At 32.7% G+C, this 27,379-nt stretch overlaps 2 protein-coding genes across 4 annotated transcripts in view; one reads left to right on the top strand and one right to left on the bottom strand.

Moving 5' to 3' along the window:
• LOC129800814 (mediator of RNA polymerase II transcription subunit 14) overlaps positions 1 to 27,379 on the bottom strand; it is a 65,509-nt gene that overhangs the window by 26,746 nt on the left and 11,384 nt on the right. For 2 of the 3 annotated variants that reach the window (XM_055845480.1, XM_055845479.1), the window contains exons 7-8: positions 23,353 to 23,790; positions 22,716 to 23,286 (exon numbers count right to left, since the gene is read on the bottom strand). The exons of the other annotated variant lie outside the window; for it this stretch is intronic. In XM_055845480.1, coding sequence (XP_055701455.1) covers positions 22,867 to 23,286; positions 23,353 to 23,790 — 858 coding nt within the window. In that variant the 3' untranslated portion in view covers positions 22,716 to 22,866. Of the gene's footprint in view, positions 1 to 22,715; positions 23,287 to 23,352; positions 23,791 to 27,379 lie in introns of those variants that run through there. 3 annotated transcript variants of the gene reach the window in all.
• LOC129800829 (SEC14-like protein 2) lies at positions 795 to 22,736 on the top strand. Its single transcript, XM_055845500.1, has 8 exons — positions 795 to 1,271; positions 12,149 to 12,218; positions 12,296 to 12,339; positions 12,456 to 12,573; positions 12,633 to 12,847; positions 12,991 to 13,409; positions 13,490 to 13,644; positions 21,997 to 22,736. The coding sequence occupies exons 1-8, from the start codon at positions 1,218 to 1,220 to the stop codon at positions 22,107 to 22,109; spliced, it is 1,188 nt and encodes a 395-aa protein (XP_055701475.1). The 5' UTR covers positions 795 to 1,217; the 3' UTR covers positions 22,110 to 22,736.

The raw sequence follows: 27,379 nt of genomic DNA on the forward strand, positions 1-27,379 counted from the left end.
TAAGGCAAGGCAAGATCCTGAATTTGCTTCAACCAACTTGTCCTCTGCCCCGAACTTTTCCTAATAATAAAAGATGCGCAAGAGCCATCAAAGTACAAATCAGTTCGTCCGGAATTCCGCCCTGTCCGGAATTTCGAATTTTGCATTTGTTAATCTATAAAATTCTTTTGAATCTTAAATGCATTAATAACCTGTAGCCAAGGATATAAGCTATATTTTAATCAGATATATCAAAATACGACGAGGCTAACAGCCAGGAAATCCTCTTTTTTTTCAGCATAAAAGTAAAGAAATTTAAATTTATAAGTGTCTAAGTCACTTAACATCCAAAAAAGTGTGCATTTTTATAAAGTATATTTGTCAAGGTGTTTGCTAAATTATCAAATACCTCCCATCACTGTTCGTGCCTTTAATAATAAGTAATTATACAATTGCAATTAAAAGAGACTTTCCTTGGAGTCGAGGGGAGAAAATATGTCTTCTATAATCAAAATGACTATATTCTCACTATTATAGGAGGAAATTACTGAAATCAAGAGAGAAAGACTCAAATTATTCTCCATTGGAAGTATAATCAATTGCTTACGGCATAGAGTGTTCTAAAAGCTATAAGAAGATATTCTTTCACAATTGAAATCAAAGGTCCAGGAAATTTCTCACAATGACTATATATCGTTGGATAATTACAGTGATATATTCATATGCACATATCTCTTTTTGTGAATCACATTAACTTGTAAACAAATATGTATACTTTAACAACATATAAAGAGTTAAAAAGTTCGCGTTTCGGAGAAGTAATATGTTGGTGGGGAGGACGCACGAGCCATTTGGATTTAAATTGTGAGTGACTCAGTTGAACAAAACATCTCATCGGGCCTGGACACATAAGTCAGACAGTGTACATACTGGTGTTTTTTTTTGTTAATAAATAATATAATTGTGTGAGAGAAGATTTGAGTTTTTTGTGATACTAATTGTGTGTTTGACCAAAATGTTACCAGTTTATGTTGTGTGATATTACTTAAAGTTTCTAACATATAAAGGCTGTACACTGTTGTCTCTGTATCATCTTAAAAGTGATAATCAAGCTCAAAATTGTCGTGTCACGGAAATTATTCTTTTTGACGTAGTGCGTTTCCAATATCTTATCTTTCTTTATTCCATAAAAATATCGCGCGGAAATTCCCATTAGATCTCTCTACAATACATCGATCATGGCATCACGATCTGCTCCCCTTCAGGATGATCAGAAATTTGCTCTCATGAAGGTAAAAACCGTAAAAACTAAGCTAATTAATAAAAATGCATACCTTCATTTACAAAATATCTCAAAAAATCTACCCTTTTACAACGTACGTTACAAAAAAACAATTATATTATTTAATTTTTTCTTACCAAGGTTGTTTTGCATTTTTTCTGTGAATACGACGTGGTAATTCCCACATTAAATGCAGTTATTCTTTTTTAAATAAGTCTCTTCTTAATTCCCCTGAAGTTATTAAGTTCCACATTATAGAGATTTTCTGCGCGAGAAACCTATAGAATGACTATTGAATCTTTATGAAAAAAAGTAAAGGAAAAATGTTTTGTATCCGTACTATGATTGGCTGTCATTACAAATTTTCGTCTTTTGTACCCTCGACAGACAATCAACAAAAGTGAAAGCTTTCTTTTTATTTATGTTATATTCTATTTTATGTACAGAGAGTGTGAAGAAAGCAAACTACTGCCCTTTTCAGCGGTATACTTAATGCCACTTTACACCAAGTTTAATGAAATAAAAGTCCACAAAAAAACAGCATCGTACACAAAAAAAAATTGGTGATTAATCATGTATTTGCATTGAAGGTTTTTAAATCAAAGATTTTGTCTTTTATGATCATTTGCTGTTGGAATAAAAACATGGTATTTTGAAAAGAAAACACGTAACAGAATTAAGCTCATATGACATTTCTGCAACTTAATAAAAATAAGATTAGATACAGAAACAATTAGTTCCCTATCTCACAGTTGCACACATCGTGATCGTTATAAAATTTCATATATTTACTGATTAGACTCAAAGTTTCTCAAAGTATTTCACTCAACTCAAAGACAAAAATGTATAGGGTACAGACACCTTCCGGTCGTGTCTTGGAACTTGAAAACTGTTATAAAGAGTCAAAAGACATAGCTAGAATTTTATTAATCTATTAAATCCATATTAAATTATTTCCAGTCAAGCATGTGGCAAGTTAATTCTTTTATATGGAGCCATTTGAAGCCAATTCTTAAATTGATCTCGGACTCAGCTCACAGTGCTCCGAGGAAAAAATTTATTTAAACAAAAATTTAGTATAGTTATCCCTCCATACGGAAAGGTATCTTATAATACGGAAAAACTTCTCACTTTTTTGCTATTTAGTGTAACGGTCGCGATTGCAAAAAAAAATTCCCATATAAATTTAAATAGAAGTATGAGAAAGTGGCTTCAAATTTCAGTCAACGTGCCAGGAGCGTGTCCAGTAATCCCCCACCTTTCAAAAAAAAATGAACGTCTTCGAACAAGAATTTTCTCAAAAAAATATTGTTTACTATTCCGAAAAAATATCTCGTAAAAAATTGTAAAATAAGTTGATTTATACAGAAAAGCAATAATAAGCTACTTCTGTCTTCAAAGGGATTCTCATAAAATCTTTTCATTTTTTAACAAGATAATCTCGCAAAAACCCAATCCACCAAGATCAATTAACAAGATTCTTGTAAAAGTTTTATCAAAATCCGGGTTTTGAGATGGCGTTCTAAAAAAAAAAGTTTTCTCTTCCATTTTTATCTTTTTCTCTCAAAATGGAGATGGAATATTTCCCTGAAACTATTTATCAATTTAGTTGAAATATAGATCTCGACTTTCATGCTTTATGTTACATACATATAGGAATTATTTGTCTGTAGGAAATGGCCAAATAGGATTTTGAAAGCATTTCCGATTAAAAAAATCGGATTGTTTTCGATAACTGAAAAAAAAAGAATATGGAAAAAACTCTTGAAAGATCTTGTATGAATGGTGAATCAAGTATCAACAAAATACCTATTTGGAAATTAAAGGATTTTACAAGAATCAATATGGCTACAGGCGTAACTACCTATACATCTCGTTACTATTCCATATGGGCAAAAAGATTTTACGATAATTTTACAAGCGATTTTCATCAGAGTAGGACATCAAAAATTTAGATATTTTGTAAAAAAAAATAGCATTTGTATTAATTTTTTAGTTAATTTATTCATGGATTTTAGCAATGCCTAAGGATTTTAGATAAGTGTACAAAAACGTTCTTACCTATCTTAATAGCTTTTCTAAGAAGAAATTTCAGTTTTGACTTGAAAATAGGGTTCGAAAAGAAATGTTAGACCAAAAAGTTTTAATCCGACTATGGTGTTTTTAAATGGTTCAGAGAACTGATAAACTCGTTTCCTTCCTTCGGAAATGATCACAAAATTATCAGGTAAAGACGAGAACATTTCCGCAAAATATCTCTAAAATGATTTTGATTATTTCGGGAAGCGAAAGACAGATGTGGAAAGCTCCTTTGAGACGAAATTGTAACTTTTTTTTTAAAGAAAAGATAATCAAAACTTCCCCAAAGTCCTTTCAAATCCATGTTTTGTGCAACGTTTTCTTAAAAGATTTCCATAAATAAATTTTGAATCCAAATTGAACGATTTTGGCTTTTTAAAAAAGCTCATAAGATTCAATAAAAGCTCTTTTGAACCAGTAAAGGCGTTTTTTGGGAAAAATGTACTTAAGATGGCTAAATCTGAGAGGTTTTAAATCATTTTTAGTTTTATGCTTCTTATAAATCGTTAAATATCGTGCAGGGGGTAGGAGGCAACGGCCCTTTCCTGTCCCGCTCTTACTACTCCTCTGAAAGAGTCAGAGTTGTACGAAATGTTTGAAGTTTGAACTTACCAGTTCAAGAGGAGGTGGGGCTACATTGAGCAGGGGCTACAATGAAAACCAGGGGCCTTTCGACATTTCATTTTTCCATACATTTTTGAATAGATGCACTGAAGACTAATGGCAAGTTTTTTCATAAAGATAATTGACTTAGGGTAAGTGTGCCAAATTTCGGCATAGTTGCATGCAAGCGCCAAAGTCTCAAGTTTGAAATGTAATATCTTTAATAGAAATTGATTTTTTTATTCCTTCTACTTAAGGAGTGTTGCTTAGAACCTAGTAGACAGTTTATCGCCTTTATTTACTCTAAAATCATTCTTAATACATTTTAAAATGAATAAAAATATAGACAAATCTTTGGTGCCCTATTTCGGCCACCTTCATTCTCATAGTTCCTTGCCCTTCAGGAATTCTTCCAATGGTTTTTTTCACGTCATCTCGTTTGTCGAAGCTACATTTTTTGTTATTCTTTTGCATTGTATAATCTCTAGAGTATGTAAAAACTAAAAATTCATGGAAATCCGAGGAACAAAAAAGGTGGCCGAAATTGCAAGCTGGCCGAAATTTGGCACACTTACCCTATCAGTCTGATATATTTCGAAATCGTACATTAAAAGCTATCTAAAAATACTTCGTAATGTTCACCGAAATAATACAAGAACTACGAGTATATTTGTTTAAGTCGCGGTGCAATAGCAGCAAAATTTTTACAAGGAAAAGTGTAAAATAGCTTCACTTTTTATTAGGCTTGATGGGTCCCTGATGAAAACGCTATTTTTCGCATATTTCTAAAGGAAGTTGGACTTAGCCACAATTTCATTTAGATCCTTACTTGTTTTGTCTATCTAAATTACATTGCGTTGAACCATAGCTTGCTTTAGAAATACGCGAAAAAATAGTATTTTCAATGTAGTCCCATAGCTCGATATAGCCCCACCTTCCCTACTCATTTTTCTAAGTACCTGCTGCTACAAATTATAAAGACAGTATATATTTCTTTTATACGCAAATTAATAAATAAACAAAAAAGTTATGATATTGACCTTACAGAGCAAGAAGTCATAAAGCCGGCTTTAAAAAGTGAAGCTGTTTTTTTTATAAAACATTTCACTCGTATTTTTACTCGTATTGTTACAGAATGTCTTTTACTTTCAAAAATTACATTAAATAGTTAGCTAAAGTACAATAAAGAACAATTAAATGAATAATAATAATAAATGAAATAATTTAGAAACTGTTCCTACACAGAAAAAAATATTTTGTAAAATTGTTCGTAAATATTTGTGAATTCCTATTGGGGACTTACGAAATGTTCGTAAATCTAAAAAAAAGCTCACAAACAAGTTCGTAAAAGTTTGTACTTTTTTCATAAACAGTGCTCCTAACATGACCACTTGACGAGCATTTTTTGTACTTTTACAAACATTTATTCGTAAACACAACAAAAATGTTCGTCAAATTTTGTCATTTGTTCGTAAATTTTTGTTTGTCTAGCGAACATTTATTATTTATTCAAAACTTATTTATTTACGAACCAATGGCAAAATTTTACTAACATTTTTGTGTGTTTACGAACATTTACGAACCAATGTTTGTAAAAGTACAAAAACTTCTCGTCTAATGATCAGTGTTTGTTTTCCGAACAGTGTTTGTTAAAAAAAAAGTACAAACTTTTACAAACTTGTTTGTGGGTTACACGATTTACGAACATTTCGTAAGTCCCTAATAAGAATTCATAAACAGTTACGAAAAATTTTACAAAATATTTTTTTATGCTCAACGCATAATAAATTTTATTTTGTAAACATGTTTTTGACATTTCAATGAGAGTGAGCTAGATCTAGACCTAGTCGTCTCGCTCATTCTTATAGGAAATTTTAAAAACATGTTTACAAACAAAAGTTATTGTGCGCTGGGCATTATACTAATTTTGAACTATTATTGAACTTGATTCTAGTAAATCAAGAAGACTTTGCTTGTTTTGTAACCCTGGTATTAATTGTTGATAATATGCATTTAAAAATGTATTTTAAATTACATTTTAAGCGCACATTACCAACAATTAAAAAGAAACTTCATATAATTTTTAGCATGATTATACTCCTTAAGAGTTTTAAAACCTAAACACCGGCCGGAAATATTTTCCTTTTATTGCAGTTTTTTGTTATATTATTTTTTACATCAAGTTGAAGTTAAGGTTAAGCCTTTATTGTGCGAAAATATTGCTATTTTATGAGATTAAAAAAATTATATGCTTTTATGACGTATTTCAGTGAAATCATAAAGAAGTTGATCATTGCATCTTTTTTGAGGAGCGTTGACTCAGAAAACATGCCAAAAAAATGATTTTGTCATAATATTTCTAAAGCCGACATAAAACAAATTATGTTGCTATTCCAAAGAAAAAAAGGACATTATGTAACACAATTTTTTTTTAGTATTTAATGTTCTCAAGTTCTTCTACATAATTGCTTCCTGTTATGACTGTTTAGTGGTTTTAGAATACGGCTAATGCCCAACGCACAATAACTTTTGTTTACTAAACATGTTTTTGACATTTCAATAAGAGTGAGTGAGATCTAGATCTAGTTATCTCGCTCATTCTCATAGGAAATTTTGAAAACATGTTTACAAACAAAAGTTATTGTGCGCTAATCATAAGTCTGGGAAAAACAGTCGAGACAGGATCCTACACAAAAAAAAGTCGATAATGCAGAAGCACTTAAGAACAGTCAAGTGCCAAAAAATGTTCAGGAGAACGATCTCGCTTTACTCGGCGATCAGGACAATTAGAAGGACCTTATTGAAAAAGTTTGAGACCGATCGAAGTGTATGAAATTTTATGAGGATCATGCGGAACCCCACCTAATAGGCCTATGGTTTGCATAAACTTACATAAAATAGAAATTGTGTTTAAACGGTTCAAACAATGTAAATACTTCAATTGAATCCATGAGAAAAGTGATTAAAGTGAATTACAATTTTACCATGATTAGATTGCGTCAATAAATGATTTTTTATCGATTTATCAATCATCAGGAATTACGACAAGTGCTCAAAAAAAATTGAAGAATTTAAGTATGACACAAATACCTTTAATCTATTTCTTCTCTTTGTATATTCCTCTGATTCGTAGCCCACAAGAAATTGTGATCTATACAGTGTACCGGTGAAATTTATATAGGGCTGTTTGTCTCTAAATTAATGACGGGGGAAAGACCTATTCGATGATCGCAAACTACTTTATTTTTACGACTTTCTTTCTCTCCAATAACTCATTTTGCGACACCTTTTTGGGGACACATTTCCGTTAATTTTCAGTTGTCTTTTTTTCAAACATTTGTTCATTATTTTAATTATTGTATTACATATATGATACTATTTCATAATAAGTGAAATGGATTTTAAAATCTGATCTTGAGGCCTCTATGTGTAAAGTAGGTTACATTTTAAAATTTATTATTTCATTTTCTAATATAATCTCTTGAGCTGGAGTAGAAAAAATGTAGTACATTTTGTTGAAAAATTTGCATATCTGAATCTGCTGAATCTCTCTTCTTTCATATTTTATTTTAACCGAAGTTTTCCGTTCTGTCGTTTGCAAATTCAAGGTTATACACAAATTATATATTTATATAATTATTAAAATATATATATATATAAAAAATACTAGTCTGCACAAATACAAATTCATCGTTTTAAACCGTTGTTGTATTAGTATATCAAAGTACCATAAACTCTTTAAAACCAAAAAAAAAAAACTAAAACTCCGAAAATTGAAAGAATAACGTGTTTTAATAACCAGCGGAATTTCTTTTATATTGCCTGTGTTTTTTTTTTTATTATGATACCGATACCGACATAAGACTCAAGACAGTCTTTATGTAGTACATGTATGTATACCTGATCAATAAAAAAAAAGATTGTGTGAATTAATTGCGAAATTTTATGCACACTTCTATCAAGGTAAATACAAAGGAATATGGGAATTGTTGAGGAAAGAAACAGCTTCTGAAATCACATCTCTCTACCAGTCAAGGTCTTATTTATATCGCAATCTAGCTCATCTATCTTTTTTCCTTTTTCCATCTTAATTGTAGTGGAAAAATAGCACTTGTTGAAAATTATGTTGAAAATAAAAACGACAAAAAAGCATTTTTTTCTGTACAAAAGCTTTCTTGTACATTGGAAAATTAATAATGTGTGTACTTATCGTTGTGCATACAATAGTTCACAAATGGTTATTACAAAAGAGAAGTAATGCGTATTGTGTTTACTTAAACCGAAATTTACCTTTTTGATTTAAACATTTAAATACTAAAAGCATTTTTTCTTAATCAAAACAAACTTTTACTTTCTACGTAAATCCTGGGTTGAACTTCCGATCAAACAAAAGTACAATCTTCTGCAAAATATTCTCATACGATCCCCATGATATCTTGATATGAAAAGAGCCAGTCATAACAAAAGACGACGTAAATCTTAATTTTAGGTCAAACAATAACTTTCATATAATGCAATGGTATGTTGCAAGTGATATTTGTCACATTTTTAAGTTAGAAAAAAATAATGTAAGAAATTGTAAATGTATGAAGGTGAGATTGGTGTGCTTCCGTGTGCGTACTTATTTATTTCTCGTAATAATTTAATTCTCATGCAGTTTTTCTTAATATCACTTCTCTCAGTCTTAATTGCTCGTATTTGCTGTTACATGATCTTATGTGCGCGTCAACATATCAGAGAGTGACGGCATGATATGACCCTCAACTAAGTAAATTATCTCTCTAAAGGATTTCAAAGTCAAGTGTAATATAATTATAGCAAATATGTAACATGGGTAACATGTTTCTGGTTACATTACATATCATACATAACTGTATTTTCACGTTCGTTTTTGTACGTTTTCTTCGGTGAGATTCCTATATCGCACCTAGTGTAAATCAATACAAAACATGAAGGGCATCGGATAGAGCCCAGAGTAAGAGGGAACACCTATTAGATCAACTAGATCGCGAAATTGGTAACTATGTGATTGTCGTCACACGTCGCTGAATAGCAGAGAGTGGAGAAATATCGGTTTATTGGTTTCGACGATTTACGCATTGACTGGTAGGGGAAGGCTTTCAGGTCTCGCACATACTCTGGCTTCCAGAGGCCCATCAAGCCTAATAAAAAGTGAAGCTATTTTTCACTTTTCCTTGTAAAAATTTTGCAGATATTGCACCGCGACTTAAACCATTTTTGCTCGTAGTTCTTGTATAATTTTGGCGAACATTATGAAATTATGTATTTTTAGATAGTTTTTAATGCACGATTTCGAAATATATCAGACTGGTAAGTCAATTCTCTTTAGGAAAAAACTTTCCAACAGTCTTCAATGTCTCTATGCAGAAACGTATGGAAAAATGAAATGTCGATAGAGCCCTGCTGGCTTCAAACACAAATCTTTGGCAATATATTTTAATATCTAGTCCTAAGTCATAAATTTCCTGAAAAAAATAGATAAGACTGATTGAAAAAGTTATGAGAAAAATATGAAGTGTGCGAAGCCTGAAAGCCTTCCCCTACGATTGGATATCAGAGAATACCAGTGTCAAATTATCAGAATTTCGGTGGTTCGTCATATTTTAATTATCGGAGTATGATATTAAGAGAATGTTAAATATGTTACAATTTTCTAGAACGTCATAACTTCGGGTGACCACTACCAGAGTAGATAAAATCGAAAAACAGATTTTGGAAATTTTACAGTAGACTCTCGCAAATTCGGCTCTTTTAAGATCGGACTATTTTTTAATTCGGGCAGAAGTTACATTTGAAAAAAGTTTGTTGTCATTTTTCAAATTTTTTTATGATTATAAAATGAATCAAATATGCTCAATTTTAGCATGGTTTGTCTTAGTTTTGATGTGATTTTGCATTATTAAGTTATTTTCAGGCAATTTACGATATAAATGAGTGTGTAAACTCAATATGTGTATGCAGATGAATAAAAAATCGTTGCATTTCAAAAAGTTTGTCGCCCGAATTTCTGTCTAATTCGGCTGACATTTCGGCCCCATATACCCGAATTTGAGAGAGTCTACTGTATACCAAATTCTCCATTTTCGGCTAATCTTAAAATTTATTGTAGGGTAAAATGGGATAATTTGGAACCATTTTCAATTTGGAATATTTGAGATATTCCTTGCAGTTTTAGATATCGACACTTGGATCAGAACTGTGCCAACTTCATTTACTTTGTGTCCGCATTCGTTCCAAATGTCACGCAGCGATGCTTCGCTTACAACGAATGCAGGTACAAAGCAAAACAAGTGATAAGTCTGAATGAGCTTATGATAGGTGTGATTCTTTCATTACAAATTCGGAATGAGAAGAAATTCGAAGTTCACATAAGCCAATGGTAGCTGCGATTCTTTACAGGCAACCTTAAAATGCGGAAAATTGTATGAGAAATTAACAAAAAAAAATACAGTAGACTCTCTCTCAATTGGGCATTTGGGGCAAAATCCGGTTTATCGATAGATTTGGGCGTCAAAGCCTTTGTAAATTCCACAAAAAGCGCTCAATTATAAAGAATCACGGTAAAATATGGAGAACTGCAGCGAATTTGAGTGAATTAGCTTCATAATTTAACGTGAAAATTGTCAACAAAATTTTTCGCCCGATTGAGTGAGAGTCTACTGTATCTGAAAAACTTTAAAACCGAATAACTCGGAAATTATAAGAGATAGAGGCTTCAAATGTCACATCCGTCTTTAGAACTTTCTTTAGACTTGAGATATCCAAAATTTCACTTGAAAATAAAGAAAATTTGCTAATAAATTAGCAGTCTGCAAAGATTCGCGAAAAATTCCGCGTTTTGCGAAAATCTGCGAGAAATTCCGTGATCCGCGAAAATTCTGCGGTCCGCGATGATCTGCAAAAAATGCTTCCAGGTGCGGCACATATTCTATCCACAACCTCCACAACGCAGGGAAAACGTTCCTGGGCGATATACAATGGACTTAGCATATTCTTCCAACACGGGATATACGATTATGCGACATGATTACACTGTAACACTTATCCCGATACGGTTAATATAATAATGATAATCGTGCACTGTAAAAAAATTACTACGATTATCGTGTGTACTGGGAGTAAAACGATTACTATAGTAAATTTTCAATGATTATCCATAGCAAAGTTGAAAAGTAGAGCAAGTTGAATTTTCCTAGTTAAATTCCTTTCGACTGTCATTGCAATTACATAAAATAAAAGAAGAAGAAGAAGAGATCAACAAAACACAGTAGACTCTCGCTCAATCAACTCGTTTTCGTTTGATTTTGAGGTAAATTTACTCAAATCAAATGAGTTTGAAGATTTTTTTAGCTATATAGACCCGACCCGAGAGTGAGTTCGACGGCCTAAACGTAAAATAGAAGAAGAAGAGTTCAAACATGCAATCATTGATTTTTTATTGAAATCTCTTTACCTAATAATATTATGCAAATACAGTCCATCTTGGTTGATTTGTTTGACAAAAATTCATTGTCAAACAAATGACAATGTCACTGCTACAGAATCACATTTTCGAAAAATCTCTCCTGAGATTCGAACGCAATTTGTCATATGACATTGCCAGAGCGTTTTAGAATCCCCCTACTGGTATACTTTTAATCTAGTCCCCGGCGAGTGGCCTTCAAAGTTGAAGCCAATTTCTTACTTTCACATACAAATGCGTATGGGAATTTTTCTACACACGTGATCGTTATGCTGAATAATTAAAAAGTGAGAAGTTTTTCCGTATTATAAGATACCTTTCCATATGGAGGGATAAATAAACTAAATTTTTGTTTAAATAATTTTTTTCCTCTAAGCACTGTGAGCTGAGTCCGAGATCAATTTAGGAATTGGCTTCAAATAGCTCCATATAAAAAGGCCAACTTGCCAGACACTTGCTTTTAATAGTTAAGTGTGATCCTACGCCTCTATGCAATATAGTAAATTCTATCAATCGAAACACTAAAAACACTCTTTGTCTAATTTTATATCTCAACTATTTTCTAATTTTATGCCTTTTAAGTTTAAGCAATACAAAAAGCATTAAAACAAAAGTTTGCACACAACAAGTTTAATTTAGTGTGTTCATTTCATTCATACCAACAATTTCTTTTTCATTCATATATTTTAAAGCTTTTTTTTACACCTTGTATATCATTTCAGTTTCGTCGAAATGTGGCGGACGTATTGAAACCAGAACACGATGATTATTATTTGCTTCGATGGCTTCGAGGTTTGTAAATCATTTTAATTTTCATTCAACATGAGGAAATATAAAATTGCCTAATATTCTATGCAATATAATCTTAGCAAGAAATTGGAATCCTGACGCTGCTGAGAAAATGCTGAGAAATGTAAGTCTTGTTGTTTTTTTTTTGGTGATAATATCTTGTGAAACGAAATTCAATCTTCCTTTCTCTCTCTCAAATTTTGCTTTACTATTTTTTAATCACTTTATTGTGCTTTTTAGAGTGTTAAATGGCGCGAGAGATGGGGAGTAGACAAAATCGAAAGCTGGAAAACTCCTCAACCACTTATGGACTATATCGTTCATGGATTAGCGGGCTATGATCGAGAAGGCGCTCCATGTGAGTTTGTAGACATTATTATTGCAATTTTTAAATACTAATTGGGTTTTAAAAAATAGTTCTAGTTATTCCCTTTGGTCCTCTGGATATGTGGGGTATACTTCATACAGTTTCTCAAAGTGATTTAATTCGAGTAACCATACAGCATCTAGAGAAACACCTACAACTCGCTTATCAGCAAAGTCTCAAACATGGGAATAATGCACGACAATTAGTGGTTTTATTCGACATGGACGGATTTAATGTGAAGCAGTATACTTGGCGTCCCGCAGCAGTGAGTTCTTTTTTTATTTTTTTTTCTTAATAAAATTTGAAATAAGCTATATTCTTAACATTAGACACTCAGAGCAAAAGGGGCCTATCCTTATATGAATTCCTAGTTATTATTTTTTATTTACATTATTTATTTATTTTTAGGAAGCCGTAATTCAACTAATCAAAATGTATGAAGCCAACTATCCGGAAATCCTCAAATTCTGCTACATTATAAATGCACCAAAAGTTTTTGCCTTCGTATTTAATATGGTACGAAAGTTCCTAGATGAGTACACCGTCAATAAGATTCATATCTACAAGGCAGATCCACAGAAGTGGTATCCAGCTATCATTGAGCGAATCGATGAAGGAAATGTACCAAAGCATTACGGTGGTACACTTGTAGACAGTAAGGGTGATCCCAAATGCCAAGAATTTATCTTATGGGGTGGCAAAGTTCCCGAAACAATGTACAACAAGAAGGATGATGAAAATAACAATGACTTCAGCGAGGCAACAATACGAAAAGGGGGCAAACTCAAAATGGAATTTGATTGCAAAGATGATGGATGTTTTCTCAAGTAAGACTTTCACTTTAACCGCAATCATTTTTTTCGGCCACAATTTTAAAATCAATTTTTTCAATTTAATTCACTTTCAGATGGGAATTCAGAACCTATGACCATGACATAAGATTTGGCATCAAATGCAAAAATGAGAAAACGGGTGAACTTACGGAAGAAATTCCTCTAAAACGGGTCGCATCCCATCAACTTGATGAAGTGGGATTCATTACATGTCATCCAAATTGCAAATGTAAGTATATACACTTTCATTGCAGAAGGCGACCTTGCCCCGTGCTGCTTGTAAGATTTTTCTTAGTTCTTGCATTTATTGATTATCTTCACAAACTGGTCTCTCATGTCAAAATATTGTCAGTTTGGGCTGTTGCCGTATCTGCATTTGTTTTGCATCTGCATTTAATGCAAGTTATGATACAGATACCGTCTCTTGCGTGAAATGCTGACATCGTTGACACAAATGAAATGCAGATACGACAACTAGGGATGCAACCGACGATAAATAGAGACGTGTTATGTATGAAGTAGGATACAAGGATTCATAGACGGATACTTGTAGCTACTTCTAGATAGATAGACAAAACGGTGAATTCTACTCAAAAATTATCAAATTTTAAATCCATGATGGTTTTAACCCATTCTGAAGATACCAGAAATACTCGAGATAGTATGTTCATATTGTGAAATATTATATGTTCCTTAAGATTAATAAATTATTTTTGTGTAAAGAAAAAATCTATTGAGGGAACCCGAATTTAAATTCTTTACATTAATTTGTTACAAAGAACGTTTCTTCATATAGTGCAACTATTTAAGAAAAGAATTTATCAATTAGAATCCATATCAAGAAAGAGAATAAAGGAAAGTATTATCAAAATCGATGCAATGTCAAACGATCAAGATTTGATACACTGACTGGCGAACATAAGTTGCTCTTTTTAGTCAATGTCAGAAGTGTTTCAAAGTAGTTAAATTAAAATCTAGCAGTTTTGATGTGATTTCTTAATTTTTTAAAATCAATCTATATAGAATCATAATTTGAGTAAAATTAAAGACCCTGAAAAAGTTCACAAGTTCCAATCAAAAGACCGAAACTTTAGTAAAACCACTTATAAAAAAAAATACTAATACGGAAATAATATAAAAGCCTTAAGTCCAAGTTTTTACGCCATCTAATATCAATGCTTTTCATTTTAATTTTATAACATTTTCAACACATTTCTTCATCAGGGTATAAGCATCCCTAATGCCAAAATGAGCGGTGCTCTTTTCGGAAATTTTCGAGTTCTGAAAAGTTTGGAAAAATGTTTATAAACATTTTTTTTTCTAAAATTATCTCGATATCTTACAAAGCCTTTTCGATTACTTTAGGTTACTTATGTGGAGCTATTAACGTGTTATATATTAATTAAAAAAAAAACTTTATAACTGTAACTTATCGAAATATTACAGTTTAAAGAAAAAAACGCATTTCAAACAGTTTACGTATTTCTTTTCAATTTACTCTAAACTGTTTTATGCGATTTTGATCATTAAAATTTTATTTCGCATAGAGCTATTTTTAAACATCGTCAAATCGAAATTTGACTAAACTCTTTCAATCATTTTAGTTTCATGTTGCAGAGCTGTTTGAGTATAGATCAATTAAAAAAAATAAACCCATTGATAAACTTTAGCTCTCGAAATATATATTACAATTCCAAATTGAAAAAGTATGAAAAATTTCAATCGTCTACAAGACATTTCTAATTTATTTCTAATACGACATTTCTTATTTTTTTAAATTTATTTATTTTTACCGCACATCTCAAGCGTAATAGAGGCTCTAAATAAATTTAAAACTGACCTATATCTCACCCAGTTTCTGATAAAATCGAAATGCATAAAATTAAATAAATAAAATAAAATTCTTGTGCATTTTTCATCAATTTAACAATTATTTAACCATTGCATTACTTATATACAAATGTCCTTCGAGTTTGCCACGGAATCCGAATTTGCAATTAAAGAATAACATCTCTAATGGCCTCTACACACTTGAGAAATATATGTCCATATTGAAGAAAATGCCCTATGCTTCTGTAGGATAAACTCTTCAATATGGAGATAAATTTCTCTAGTGTGTAGAGGTTATAAAGCTGATCTGCAAGCGAATTTTACAATTGCAATGTGAGAATGAGATTCTCAAACTCAATTCAACTAAGATTGAGTTGAGAATATTTTTTGAGAATATTTCAAACTGTTATACTGGAAAGTGATGTTTACATTTGGTAATTCCAGTGTCAGAACATTAATGTTTTCAAAAAGTGAATTAATCGAATTAATTCTATAATCGGCACCCTAAGGCAAGGTTTTTACTTCACGAAATAATATTTGAGGGTATCGAATAATCCTTAAATTTGCTAGAAAAAAATTCAACTTTTTATGCAAAATCATAAATTACGTGTATAAGCACAAACATTCTACATGACTTGTGATTCTTATTTTGACCACACTACCGCAATTTCATTTTTTACTTGTATATAAATATTTTTAAAATTATTAGCATTTACATTAAAAACCACTGTAAAAAAATTGGAACAAATCTCCGTTTTGGAAATTATAACTTAATTTTAACTGCTCGAACTCCAAGAGAGAGCAGTTTCCACAATCGACTTTTTTTTAACTTCTCACCACCCTAGCTGCCAAACGGCAAGAGATATTGATTTCCAGTCTTCGGTAACCCACCCCCCCCCACAAGTCAATATATTCTCTATCCAACTAAATTACTCAAAGTACCCCCACTCCTTCTATCCCCTCCAAAAACATGTTTTTTACTTTGCAAAAAGTTGTCCCTGACGATTTCGTTCATTTTGGATATGTTTCGGAGGTAGTTCAGCTGAACATTTCGTCCTTAGACACCTGTCACAAGTTAATTCGCCATCTAGAATTATTTAAAATCAAAGGCCTAATTTTCACCCGCTTTGTTTAATTAAAAGATTAATGATTTTTGAAATCCTCTTGAACAATTTTCAATTTTAAGCTGGTTTTGTGGTGATTTAAAAACAAATTAAATTCGACAATAATTTTATATGCATCAGAAAAATTGCGAAAAGGTATATAAGGGCCTTGACAGACATGAGGATTAGCCGAGAGACGGCTTAGCGTAATTATATCAGAAATAATGGTTAAACTACATTTCTATCATTTTTCACAAAGTCGTCTCTCGGCTTAAGTCACAAGTGTGTCTAGGGCAAGGCAGAGATTTTTCTCGGGAGTTCGAGCAACTCGCAAAGCCTCGGACGCTTTGCCACCCTTTTTATAAAATAAAATGGTACTAAAATTATCCCTACTTTAGGGATAGTCCTCAGAATGAAGATTTGTTGTTCAAACAGCGTTGGTGCTTTGACAGAGAAAGAAATCACTAGATAAGTTACTATGTTCACCGTTATTTGATTCTCTTTCACATGCGGTGAAGTCTCTGTGTCATTTTGGTGAAAAAATACTAGTAAATACAAATGATTCAAAGAGTTTTTGTGAAAATTGTGCAAATGTTGCTTACAACTTACTCATAAGATAGTAGTGATTAACTTAAAATTGCTTTGCTCTGGTTTTTTCGTGGATTTTTCAAAGATTTGTGGCAATTGTAAGTGAAAATTGCATTACAATGTACTACTTTGTCCAAGGTGGAAGTCCAAGGTGGACAAAAGTTCATCGGAAAGTGTTGCTGGATATTCTAGGAGTTCTTAGTAATTGTCAGGGAACGTGCCAATTCCATCATCTTCAAGGATGAAATTGACGAAATCGGCTTCTCAAAAACTGAGTCCGGAAGTGCAGAAGATTGCGAAGTTCATGCTTAAGCTGCTCAATAGAATTCGCAACCACAAAAGATATGAAAGTCATCATGATCACTAACAGCATTGTCACCTTCGATCTAGTTCTCTTGTGTCCTGAACGCTTTGGCCAGAACATCAAATTCCAGCCACCAAATGAGGAAGCTTGACTAGACATACTCATATTCCATTCGCGTAAGGTGAACCTCACCCGAGGTATCATTCTCAGGAGGTTGCTGAGGTGTGATGCGTGTAGCGTCGAGGGAGTGTGCAAGGAGTCTAGAAAAGGAAAAGCGGGTCCGTGTGACACAAGAGAACTTCGAAATCGGGCGAATATCTAAAACTTTAAAGCCCATTTTCTCCGCCTTTATTTTTACATTTTTTTTTTCGAAATGGCTGGAAAGATAGCAAAGAAACTTATGAACCTTGAATCAATTTGCAGCTTAATGTTGAAACGAATTATACAGATAATACGGGGATGATCTGCCATTTTGTAATGTTTAAACGTGAAGTAGAATAAATTAAAGCTTAAACCAAAGAGATAGTAAAGCGTCTCAGCTTTGCGGAACACTCGGATTCATGAGATAGAGCTCTCTGTGAATTAAGTTTTCGCTTGATCTTTTCGTGCTTACTGGTCTACTAGAGATCACATTCTTCCATAATTCACAAAAAAGTTTCAAAATCAAAAACTGGTAATAAGAAATGATCATTTTAGAATCTTCTGGCATGAGTTACAAGTTCAGGGACAAACGAAAAATGTGAACACGAGAAAGATAAGTTATTCTGGGATATTCAACCGATTCATTACTGATTTCAATACCAATGAAATTTTGGCTTTTAAGAATTGCTCCGAAAATAAAAGAAAACGTAGGAGCCGTTTTCAAGCAAAGCCAAAAAAACATGGTTTTTGAAAGGATGAAGGAGGGTGGGGGAACAACCTGGGTAATTCAAGATAATCAAAAGTCGAGAAAAAGCTGCGATATCTTGCTAAATCGAACGAAAACACCGATGAATTGACATTTTCTGGTATGTCAGAAAAGCCAAACATAAGAGAAAAACAGCTTACGCCAAAGCACTATTCCACGTTCCTGCATACGAAAATATATTTAAAACTGGCTTGACTTTAACTCTAGAATAACTTTGGTATGTGATACAAACTGAAGTTATTTTTTATTTCAACATTCAGCTGTTAAGGTTTATTGTCTTTAGAATTAAATTCCCTTTTAATGAAACCTATATAATTGTTGAAAATCCATTTTTAATTTTTTTTTACAAATTTTACAATCAATATTTTATCTGTAAAAACTCATTTTTGCTCAACTGAATAAATGTTTGAATTTCATAATTTTCTTCATTTTTTTATTTCATGTTTCACAATTAGATTTTTGTTATTTAGGAACACTATGATGAATTGGTCTGCTAATTCCGGAAGCCCTTTAACCGATTTAAGCAAATTTAGGTTCTATAGAGAAATCTTAGAATCCATAATGCAGTGGGAATTATTTTTTAAAATGAAAAGCGTAAAAATAAATTACTGAGCGTATCAAAAGTACCATATTTTCGTAAATGATTGGACTAAATCAACGAGAAAAATGTTCAGGAACTTGAATTCAAAATATTGAAAATTAATGCATAACGTAATTTTAATAAAAAGTAAAATATCTCGCTTTTCAGTCAATTACAATAGCTGTGAATATTTGTAAAGATATATGTTGACGTTACACATAACCTCCAATAAGTTCCTGGACAGTGTCTCTGTGTGGAGGGAAAGTGACTGAGTCCCTGGATGAACGAAATATGATCACAGAAGCGTCTGGAAGGCTCTGATCGCGCTATCCACCACCTGGAGTGAATCAACTTTTGGTGTTGTGTTTTGTGTGTGCGGGAAAGGTGTGGTGAATGGGGTGAATGCATCTCTGGCTGCAGGGAAAAACTGCCAGAGGCGTCCGGATAAGTCTGGCCACGCTACCCACCACTCCAGGTGGAGGTTCGATCTCTTTCAGGTTATCTTCTAGAGCCACCAGACGCTTCTCCTCAGAGTAAAATAACTCTTAGAGTTGTGTGTTTTGCGTAGGGGGAAAGATGCTGTGACTGCATCTCTGGCTGCAGGGAAAAAGTGCCAGAGGCGCCAGGATAACTGGCCGGCCATGCTATCCTTCACCTCGGGTGGAGCTTCGAGGTCTTTCAGGGCATCTACTAGAGCCACCAGACTCTTTTGAGCCAGAAGTTCCCAGTACTTCTGACTCGGACAAGGACTCGGAGCCGGTGTTGAGATCACATCTGTGTCGATCAAGGCTCTCCGTCTTTTCTTCAGCTGAAATTTTCTTTCAACTGGCTCAATGAAGTTTCTCAGGATTTTTTTAAATTCTAATTGAGCATTTTTTTTCTGAAGCACTGAAGGTGCTAAGATTATATTTTAAAATTTTAGAGATTTTTTTGGAGACTCAGGGACTGTCCGGGAATAATTAATTCATGCATTCTGTACAATGTCTTCATCCTCATCCACTATGATCTAGGAATTTGCAAATTTTAGAGAGCAATTCTTGGATTTTCATCCTTTGCTCCTTACCATCATCACATTTTCACAAGTCCAAGACTTTGTGAGAATCTTTCAAATTAATTATCAACATTTTTCGCGCGCTGTTATACAATTATCACTGGAAAGTTGTTGACATTTGAGTAAATTTAACCTAACTTTTCTCGCGCCACGCATAAAAAATTGATTTATATTATATTAATTCATTATTTCCCTTAAATTAAAACATGTTTGTCAATAACTTTTCATAAAAAGTCGAGGAAAGTATCAAAATGAATTTTAATTTACAGGAAAATTGATAAATCAGGCTGAAATAGAAATATTTTTGAACACATATTTTGCGCTAATTTCACAATAAATACTCATTTATTTGCAGATAAAGAGCCTTTTTAAGTTTCAAAATTAATCAAAATTAACAATATTCTTCATTTTAAGTTATTTGGAACATTTTTTTAAAGTAAATGTGAAAGATGAAAATGTTGAGTTTATTCATTTATCAAACTCAACATTTTTGCTCAAACTCAAACAATTTTACTCACATTGAGTTGAAACTCAACTCACATTGTTTGAGTTGCGAGCGATTTTTTCGAACAAAATATTCTCAAATTGAGAATCTCATTCTCACATTGAAATTGTAAAATTCGCTTGCTGGGCTTATCAATGGCTTTCCAAAGATAAACTCGTAAACTTGTTTCTTGCATCAAATGCTGATACAACAAAATGCAGCTACGACAATGATCGTACCTGCACCATTTACTTCTTCTTATAAAAGAAAACTTGTCGCAATCTTTATTTGATATTTCTCTCCTCCTTTTTGAGTAAAGCGTACTTCAGACTAGTTATCTAGCCCAATTTCCGAAGGTCTAGATTTCTTAACTAACAAATAATTGTAGTAATTTTTCAATATAAATAAATTGCTATAAATGTACAATATTCAGTAAAAAAAATCTCTTTAAAATATTGCATATTGAGAAATTGCAGCAGTTAAGTCATAAGTCTTAGGTCTAAAGCCTGTATAATTGACCAAATCTATTTAGAATATAAATATAATCCGGTCTAGGTCATGTAGTAGCCTAGATATAGGGACTAAAAATTGATAATTTAGAACTCCTCATATCTCCAGCTTTGATTAACCGATTTTAATTATTACGGGCTTGAATGAAAGGTGTCTTTATAAGCATTGCAAAATGTTAATTATTGGTTTCAGTCAGAACGAGCGAACACACAATTCTAAGTTCTAATCAGGGACAGAAAAAAATCCTGTCTCCACCAAGATTTTTACGGAAGACCTCTCGTTTTCTAGGCGACTGTTCTACCACTGAGCTATGGGCCTAGCAAGCGAAAGGCCCTTTATTCAAATCTGGGTGGAGGCAAGGAAATGCCCTATCTTTGATGAGAAGTGAATTGGGGGAATTGGGTATTCACTCGTTTTGACTGAAAACTCAAAAACACTCAAAAATAAGTAGATTTATATTTTATAAATTCATTTATTTCACAAATTAGAAATTTTTGAAAATTTTCAACCTTAAGCTTCTGTATCTAGATGTTCGTTTGGCTTAAACCGGATTATACTTACGTTCTGAACCGAGTTTGCGACATCAGTTCTAACTGATAAATATTATCCTGAACGAATGAGTTGTCGGTTTTGACAGTTAATAAAAATGGCGGACAGAAACGTCAAACGCTATATTGACAATTATTTGAAACTGTACAGTAGACTCTCTCTCTCTCAATTGGGCATTTGGGGTAAAATTTCATCCGATTTATCGATAGATTTGGGCGTCAAAGCATTTGTAAATTCTACAAAAAGCGCTAAATTATAAAGAATTACGATAAAATAGGAAGAACTACAGCGAATTTGAGCAAATTAGCTTCATAATTAAACGTGAAAATTGTCAACAAATTTTTTGGCCCGATTCAGAGTTAACTGTAATTAATTTTAGGGGGTAAAGTCACCTGCAACAACGATACTGGATTAATTTGTTATACATCAGAGTAAAGTGGTACAATTTGGACAGGGCTTTTTGTCTTGATAAATTTAGTACTTCATTTTTATACGTATATTTTTAATGCTTTAGTTTTATAATTTGGTTCCTTGTGCTTGAAAACAAATTTTGTACTGTATTTATCAAGAAAAAAGCCATGTCCAACTTGTACCGGTGAATTGTCCAACTTGTAACACTAATTCCAAATTATAACACTTTACTTTACTTCATCTATTTTTTTCTTTTATTTTCAGATTTTGTTGTTTTCGACAATACCTACAGTTATTTAAGGAATAAGAAAATTCGCTATTCTGTCATCCTCACGGAACCAATGGACGAACCGGATATTTTGGATGTCAGGGACTAAGAACGGGCATTCTATTGTAAAAACAGAAAAGCGAGACAACTGTGAAGTACTTTCCAAAAAGTAAGAAAAAAAATAACCGAGATGTCTCTACCAAATACTAGCAATGAATTTAAGGAAATGTGACAAAATTTGATTTGCAAAAGATAGAAAGAATTTATTAAAAAAAAGGGTCGATTTTATAGTACTGCATTCACTTACACTATATTTAATTTTTTTTGTATTATTAGTTTACTTAAAAAAATGGGGGTGTTTGTATATTACCTAAGAAAATTATTAAAAAATTTTGTGGATATTAAAAAAGGCTGTACACTTTGTTATATTTTTATATTACTCAATTTAATGTGAATTTAGTCCACTTTAAGTCTCACTTTTGTGACTAATTAGTAGACATTTTTTTTTTATGCCATCAGAGTGTTTCAAAAAAAAAGGAAGATGGCAACAATTAAAAGTGATTTTAAAAGTTTATCTATAAGGTAGCAATCGAAAAAAATCAGTATAAAAATTTAATTTGCAATGAGAATTATATCGCGAGGCAAGAAATTAAAAGACAAATAACAAGTTGTAATGGATTTTAAGGGGAGAAAAAAAATGAGAAAAAATATACGGTTTTAAGTGGTATAAATAAAAGTTTTATTTCTGATAGTCAAAGAAAATTCCTTTTATAATTGAGAAGCAAATACAGTTTTTGTAATTAATTGAGAGGTCAAATAGCAGAATTTTTGTAATATTGAGAATAAAAAAAATCATATGTTATATGCTAGTTGGGACCTCCTGGTGGTACCATGTTGTAAGCGCCAGTCGGAGGGCCACCTTGAGCCATTGATTGCATTGGGGAGTGCATCATTTGACTCGGGCTTGTGCCAACTTGTCCAACTGGCGACGGAGCTATTTGATTCTGAATCTGAGGCGGAATTTGAGATTCAGTGGGAAGCATCAAATTGGCCAGTAGATCCCGAACAGCAGGAAATAGGGAGCATTCATTGGGCTGAAGAGCTGCATACTCAGCAAATCTCTTCAGTTGATGACTTACAGCTCCCATTGCCACAGATTGCACCTGTTCTCTCCTCTCTGCCAACTGTGTACTATTCGTTCCAGTATCATAAACCATCGGCAGTACCAAAGATAGACAGTCTTTCCAATCCATTCCCTGGACATAAGGAATTCGCGTAATTTGCAGCTAAAACAAAAAAAAAAAAATACTCAAAAACCACTCAACCAAATCCCTAAATTCCATAAAACATACGAAAAAGAGAATTTTGCCCCTAAAAGGCAAAACTGCCGGCATTCCCGTCGGAACAATTGGCATAGCTGACGGCGGAACACGCAGGCAGAATTGTACGTTCCATTTGAGACCCTGAACGAGTTCCGGCATAAGTTCAAGTCGCATTATCTGAATGAAATCTTTCAGTACACGCGACATATTCACATTGATCATCCTCGCAAAGGCGCACAATCCATTTGGCCGATAAGGCGGTGCTGCAACGCGCAACTCAAAGAACTGCTCAATTATCTGAAGTTCTTCCTGACTCCACTGATGCATCTCCGGTGCTCCAACATTTTGTATTTGGCTCACTTTCATATGAAGCGATTGCATATGCGCTTGATTGAGAAACACCTGACACTGTAGGCCATCCGCCTTGAAAAATACACTGCCTGGTTCATTTGACGGTAGCGGTGTCATCTAAAACAGTTACACATTGCAGAACAATTAAAAATACTCTGCTCAAAATGAAGGTTTAACTTCATTTTTCTTTTCTTACATGGCGGTTTTGTTTAAATCCAAGACAAAATAAGCACACCAATTTTATCACAATTTGCAACAAAAGCGCTATAAGCAGTGCATTATTAAATAAAGCGAGAAAATGTGTAGAAGGGTGAAGTAAGGACATTGAAGGCTCAAGTTCTTTAGTCAAGTACGTTTAGGGTAAGTGTGCCAAATTTCGGCATAGTTGCATGCAAGCGCCAAAGTCTCGCCCTATTTCGGCCACCTTCATTCTCATAGTTCTTTGCCCTTCGGGAATTCTTCCAATGTTTTTTTCACGTCATCTCGTTTGCCGAAACTACATTTTTGTTATTCTTTTGCATTGTATAATCTCTAGAGTATGTAAAAATTAAAAATTCATGGAAGTTCGAGGAACAAAAAAGGTGGCCGAAATTGCAAGCTGGCCGGAATTTGGCACACTTACCCTAAGTTTTTTTTTTGTATAAAAGTTGAGTAACCTATAGGAAGGCTTTCGGGCTTCGCACACACTCTTACTTCGAACATGCCATATTTAACTTCTCGAACTCAAAGAGAGCTACATGTAGAGGAAAGTACTCTCCCTTCGAACGTTCATGCCTTCGAATCATGTGAATTTCTTTTATTTTTCCTAAGAAATTAAAAAAAATTATCATGCAATTATCATATAATTTTTAATAAAAATGTTCAATTCTTTTAAGAAAAATAAAAGAAAATTCACATTATTCGAAGGCATGAAGTTTCGAAGGCAGAATACTTTCCCCTATTCTCTTCAAAACCATACTCTTTTGATTTATTTCGAAAACGGCTCCTACGATTTCTTTCATTTTCGAATATATTTTAGAGGTAGTAAGGCAAATATTTCGTCCTTGGACACCTATGTTCGATAATCATTTCGATATCGAATTTTCGAAGCTCAAAGTTTAACCACTTTAGAAGGCCTATTTTCCAACCGATCATCTTCAAATAGGATTTTTTTGAAAGATCTTGTAATTTGCAACCCGAATGCATTGGATTAATCGGTAGTGAATCGGTGATATGCCCGTGAATGATTAACCAAAATGCATTCGAAAAGGTAATACACGGATAACTCTTTCTTGTAAGTTCGAACACACGGCAAAGCTGGGATGCTTTGCCATCTATTTCCCAAATATCTTTAGGGAGGCCTATCTATTGCAAAATAAGCATTTTAATAGCTAGTCTTTAGTCATACATTTCCTGAAAAAATTAAGTCAGGTTCATTAAAGGAATATGGAAAAAAAGTGTGGCAAAGCGTCCCAGGCTTTGCGAATTGCTCAACCTCATGACTTAGATGCTATACCTCAAAAGTACTTTCACATCATTTACCGTTTATCGGTTCTCAACCGATTTAAAAGAGATTTATAAATCACTCAAAACATTGCCCAAAATAGCTTAAGAGTAAGACTATAATAGTACAATTGATTTTCCAATGAAATTACTTATCGGTTATGAATCGGTTCATGACCGGTTCATAACCGATTGGAACCGGTTTAGACATGTCAGAATTCCAAGACCTTTCCAAGGAGCCCAAACATGTTTTGCGGAATATTTGTTTTTTCCATTTTGTTTTTCCCAGTTTGTCTTTCGAATCTTTGTCTTCGGTAATCTTTGTTTTTTTTTTAAATCTTGCCTTTAATATATTTTACAAAAGTTTATTTTATTAAATAAAATAATGAGATTACAACGATGCTTTTTTTTAAGTTTTTAGTTTCCTCCTTTAGGGCAAGGGGAAATTTTCTGTGTTTTGGGAAGTTATCAGTATCGCCCGTTGGGACTAAAGGGAAATTTTTTTGAATTTTTTGAGTGAACTTAGAGCAGTAAAAAAGCAGTAAGCCAGGGTATGTCCGAAGCCTGAAAGCCTTCTCCTGATTCAGAATCCGCTTCAAATGGAAGTTTTTCGTTTTTGAACTTATCAATATTTGGATATTATGGATTTTTAATTTATCTGGAGCGCAAAGTATAAAATAATAATATTGTTACACAGATCAAGAAAAATTTAGTAAGGGGAAGTGTGCTACTTCCGGACGACTGAAGCTTCGGACAACTCATTTTTTCTATGTTCCTAATGGATTTGACCCATGACTCCTTTTTGAAAATTTGAGGCATTGGACTAACTACTATATAATATTTTAATTAATCAAATTAATTAAAAACACAGAAAAGCAGTAATTGTTCGAAACTTGGGTTGTCCGAAGATAAGGCATTTTCCTTTATTATGTTTGTTAGGGAATAATTCTTCATTCCTATTTAGATTTATGAAGAAATTCCCATTTGGAGCAGGTTCTCAATTGGGTTATTCTACCCTAAATGAAGTGACAGTATAGAGAGAGTATAGCAATTTCTAGAGAGTTTCACCACACCATTCCCATGCCATTTTGGAAGCCATGTGATTACCAAATATGCAATGTGACACTTATTTTTTGGGAAACAATTTAAGGTCAGTATTTTGGTAAAAAATCATCAATTAGTAAAAAATAGTCAGTAGAAAAATCTGAAAAAGATTAACCGACCTTCATTTTCGGTTTTAACTAACATTTTGACCTAATTTTCTTTTTTTTCTTACTTTTGCGTCTTGATGAGCAATTCCAGATAAGATAATTTTGTTCAGATTATTCAATTCATCCGATTTTGCCGTTTTAAATACAGACAAATTACAATGAGCCAATGGCTGCTTTATTCCTACACTCAGAAAAATAATCGAGTAAATCTTACTCGAATCGATGTTGAATTCACTCTTTTTCGTTGTGATTTTCGATTAACTATATTTTAGAGTTGTTTTAACTTTTTTTTCTAAAATTTACATGACAAAAGAGCGTAAATAACTTTTTTTAAGACTGAAAACAACTCGTTTTATGAGTTAAAATAATTTGTTTCAAGAGTTAAAAAAATCTATTTTAGAGTTAAAATAACTCTTTCAAATCCCAAAAATGAACATGTTTTGCAATTTTATGTTTTTTTTTTTAAATTTTCTTTATTAATATTTTCTTGACCTCAAGTTCCCTATGTTCTGAGCGAAATATCACGTATGATGCACGCACATGTCTTCATGAAACACTGTCAGGTATATTTCTAGTTGATGTTCCATATGAACTTTGCAACAGGAAAATCTTCTTGACTGAAGTATATTCTTAAAACGAAAACACTTAAGCATATACTTCAGTCGAGATGAAATTTCACATTGAAAAAAAGTAATAATTGCATCGATATCCGACGTATTAATTCAACTCGCACGAAGAGTTGTTTCACTGAGAAAAAAAGAGGCTACGATTAACTTTTTTCCTCGTAACTTTAACACTTTTTTGGTGCAAAAATATATTAACATTTTTTAATGTTAATTTTACACCTTTTAAGGGTAAAATCAACATGACAGATGGGTAACTTTAACCCGTAATACACCTAAAAAGGGTAAAATTTACACCGTTTTCGGATAAATACTGCAGGGTAAAATTTATATTTATATTATTATTTTAATATATTATTATAACTTTTTCGGATATTATTTTAACTTTTT

This window comes from Phlebotomus papatasi, chromosome 2 (genome assembly GCF_024763615.1).
Source record: "Phlebotomus papatasi isolate M1 chromosome 2, Ppap_2.1, whole genome shotgun sequence".
Lineage (NCBI taxonomy): Eukaryota > Metazoa > Arthropoda > Insecta > Diptera > Psychodidae > Phlebotomus > Phlebotomus papatasi.

Coding starts and splice junctions, on each gene's coding strand:
- LOC129800829 (XM_055845500.1), top strand. CDS start 1,218: ATGGCATCACGATCTGCTCCCCTTCAGGATGATCAGAAATTTGCTCTC. Junction 12,219..12,295: donor TTTGCTTCGATGGCTTCGAG/GTTTGTAAATCA, acceptor ATATAATCTTAG/CAAGAAATTGGAATCCTGAC. Junction 12,574..12,632: donor TGATCGAGAAGGCGCTCCAT/GTGAGTTTGTAG, acceptor TTTAAAAAATAG/TTCTAGTTATTCCCTTTGGT.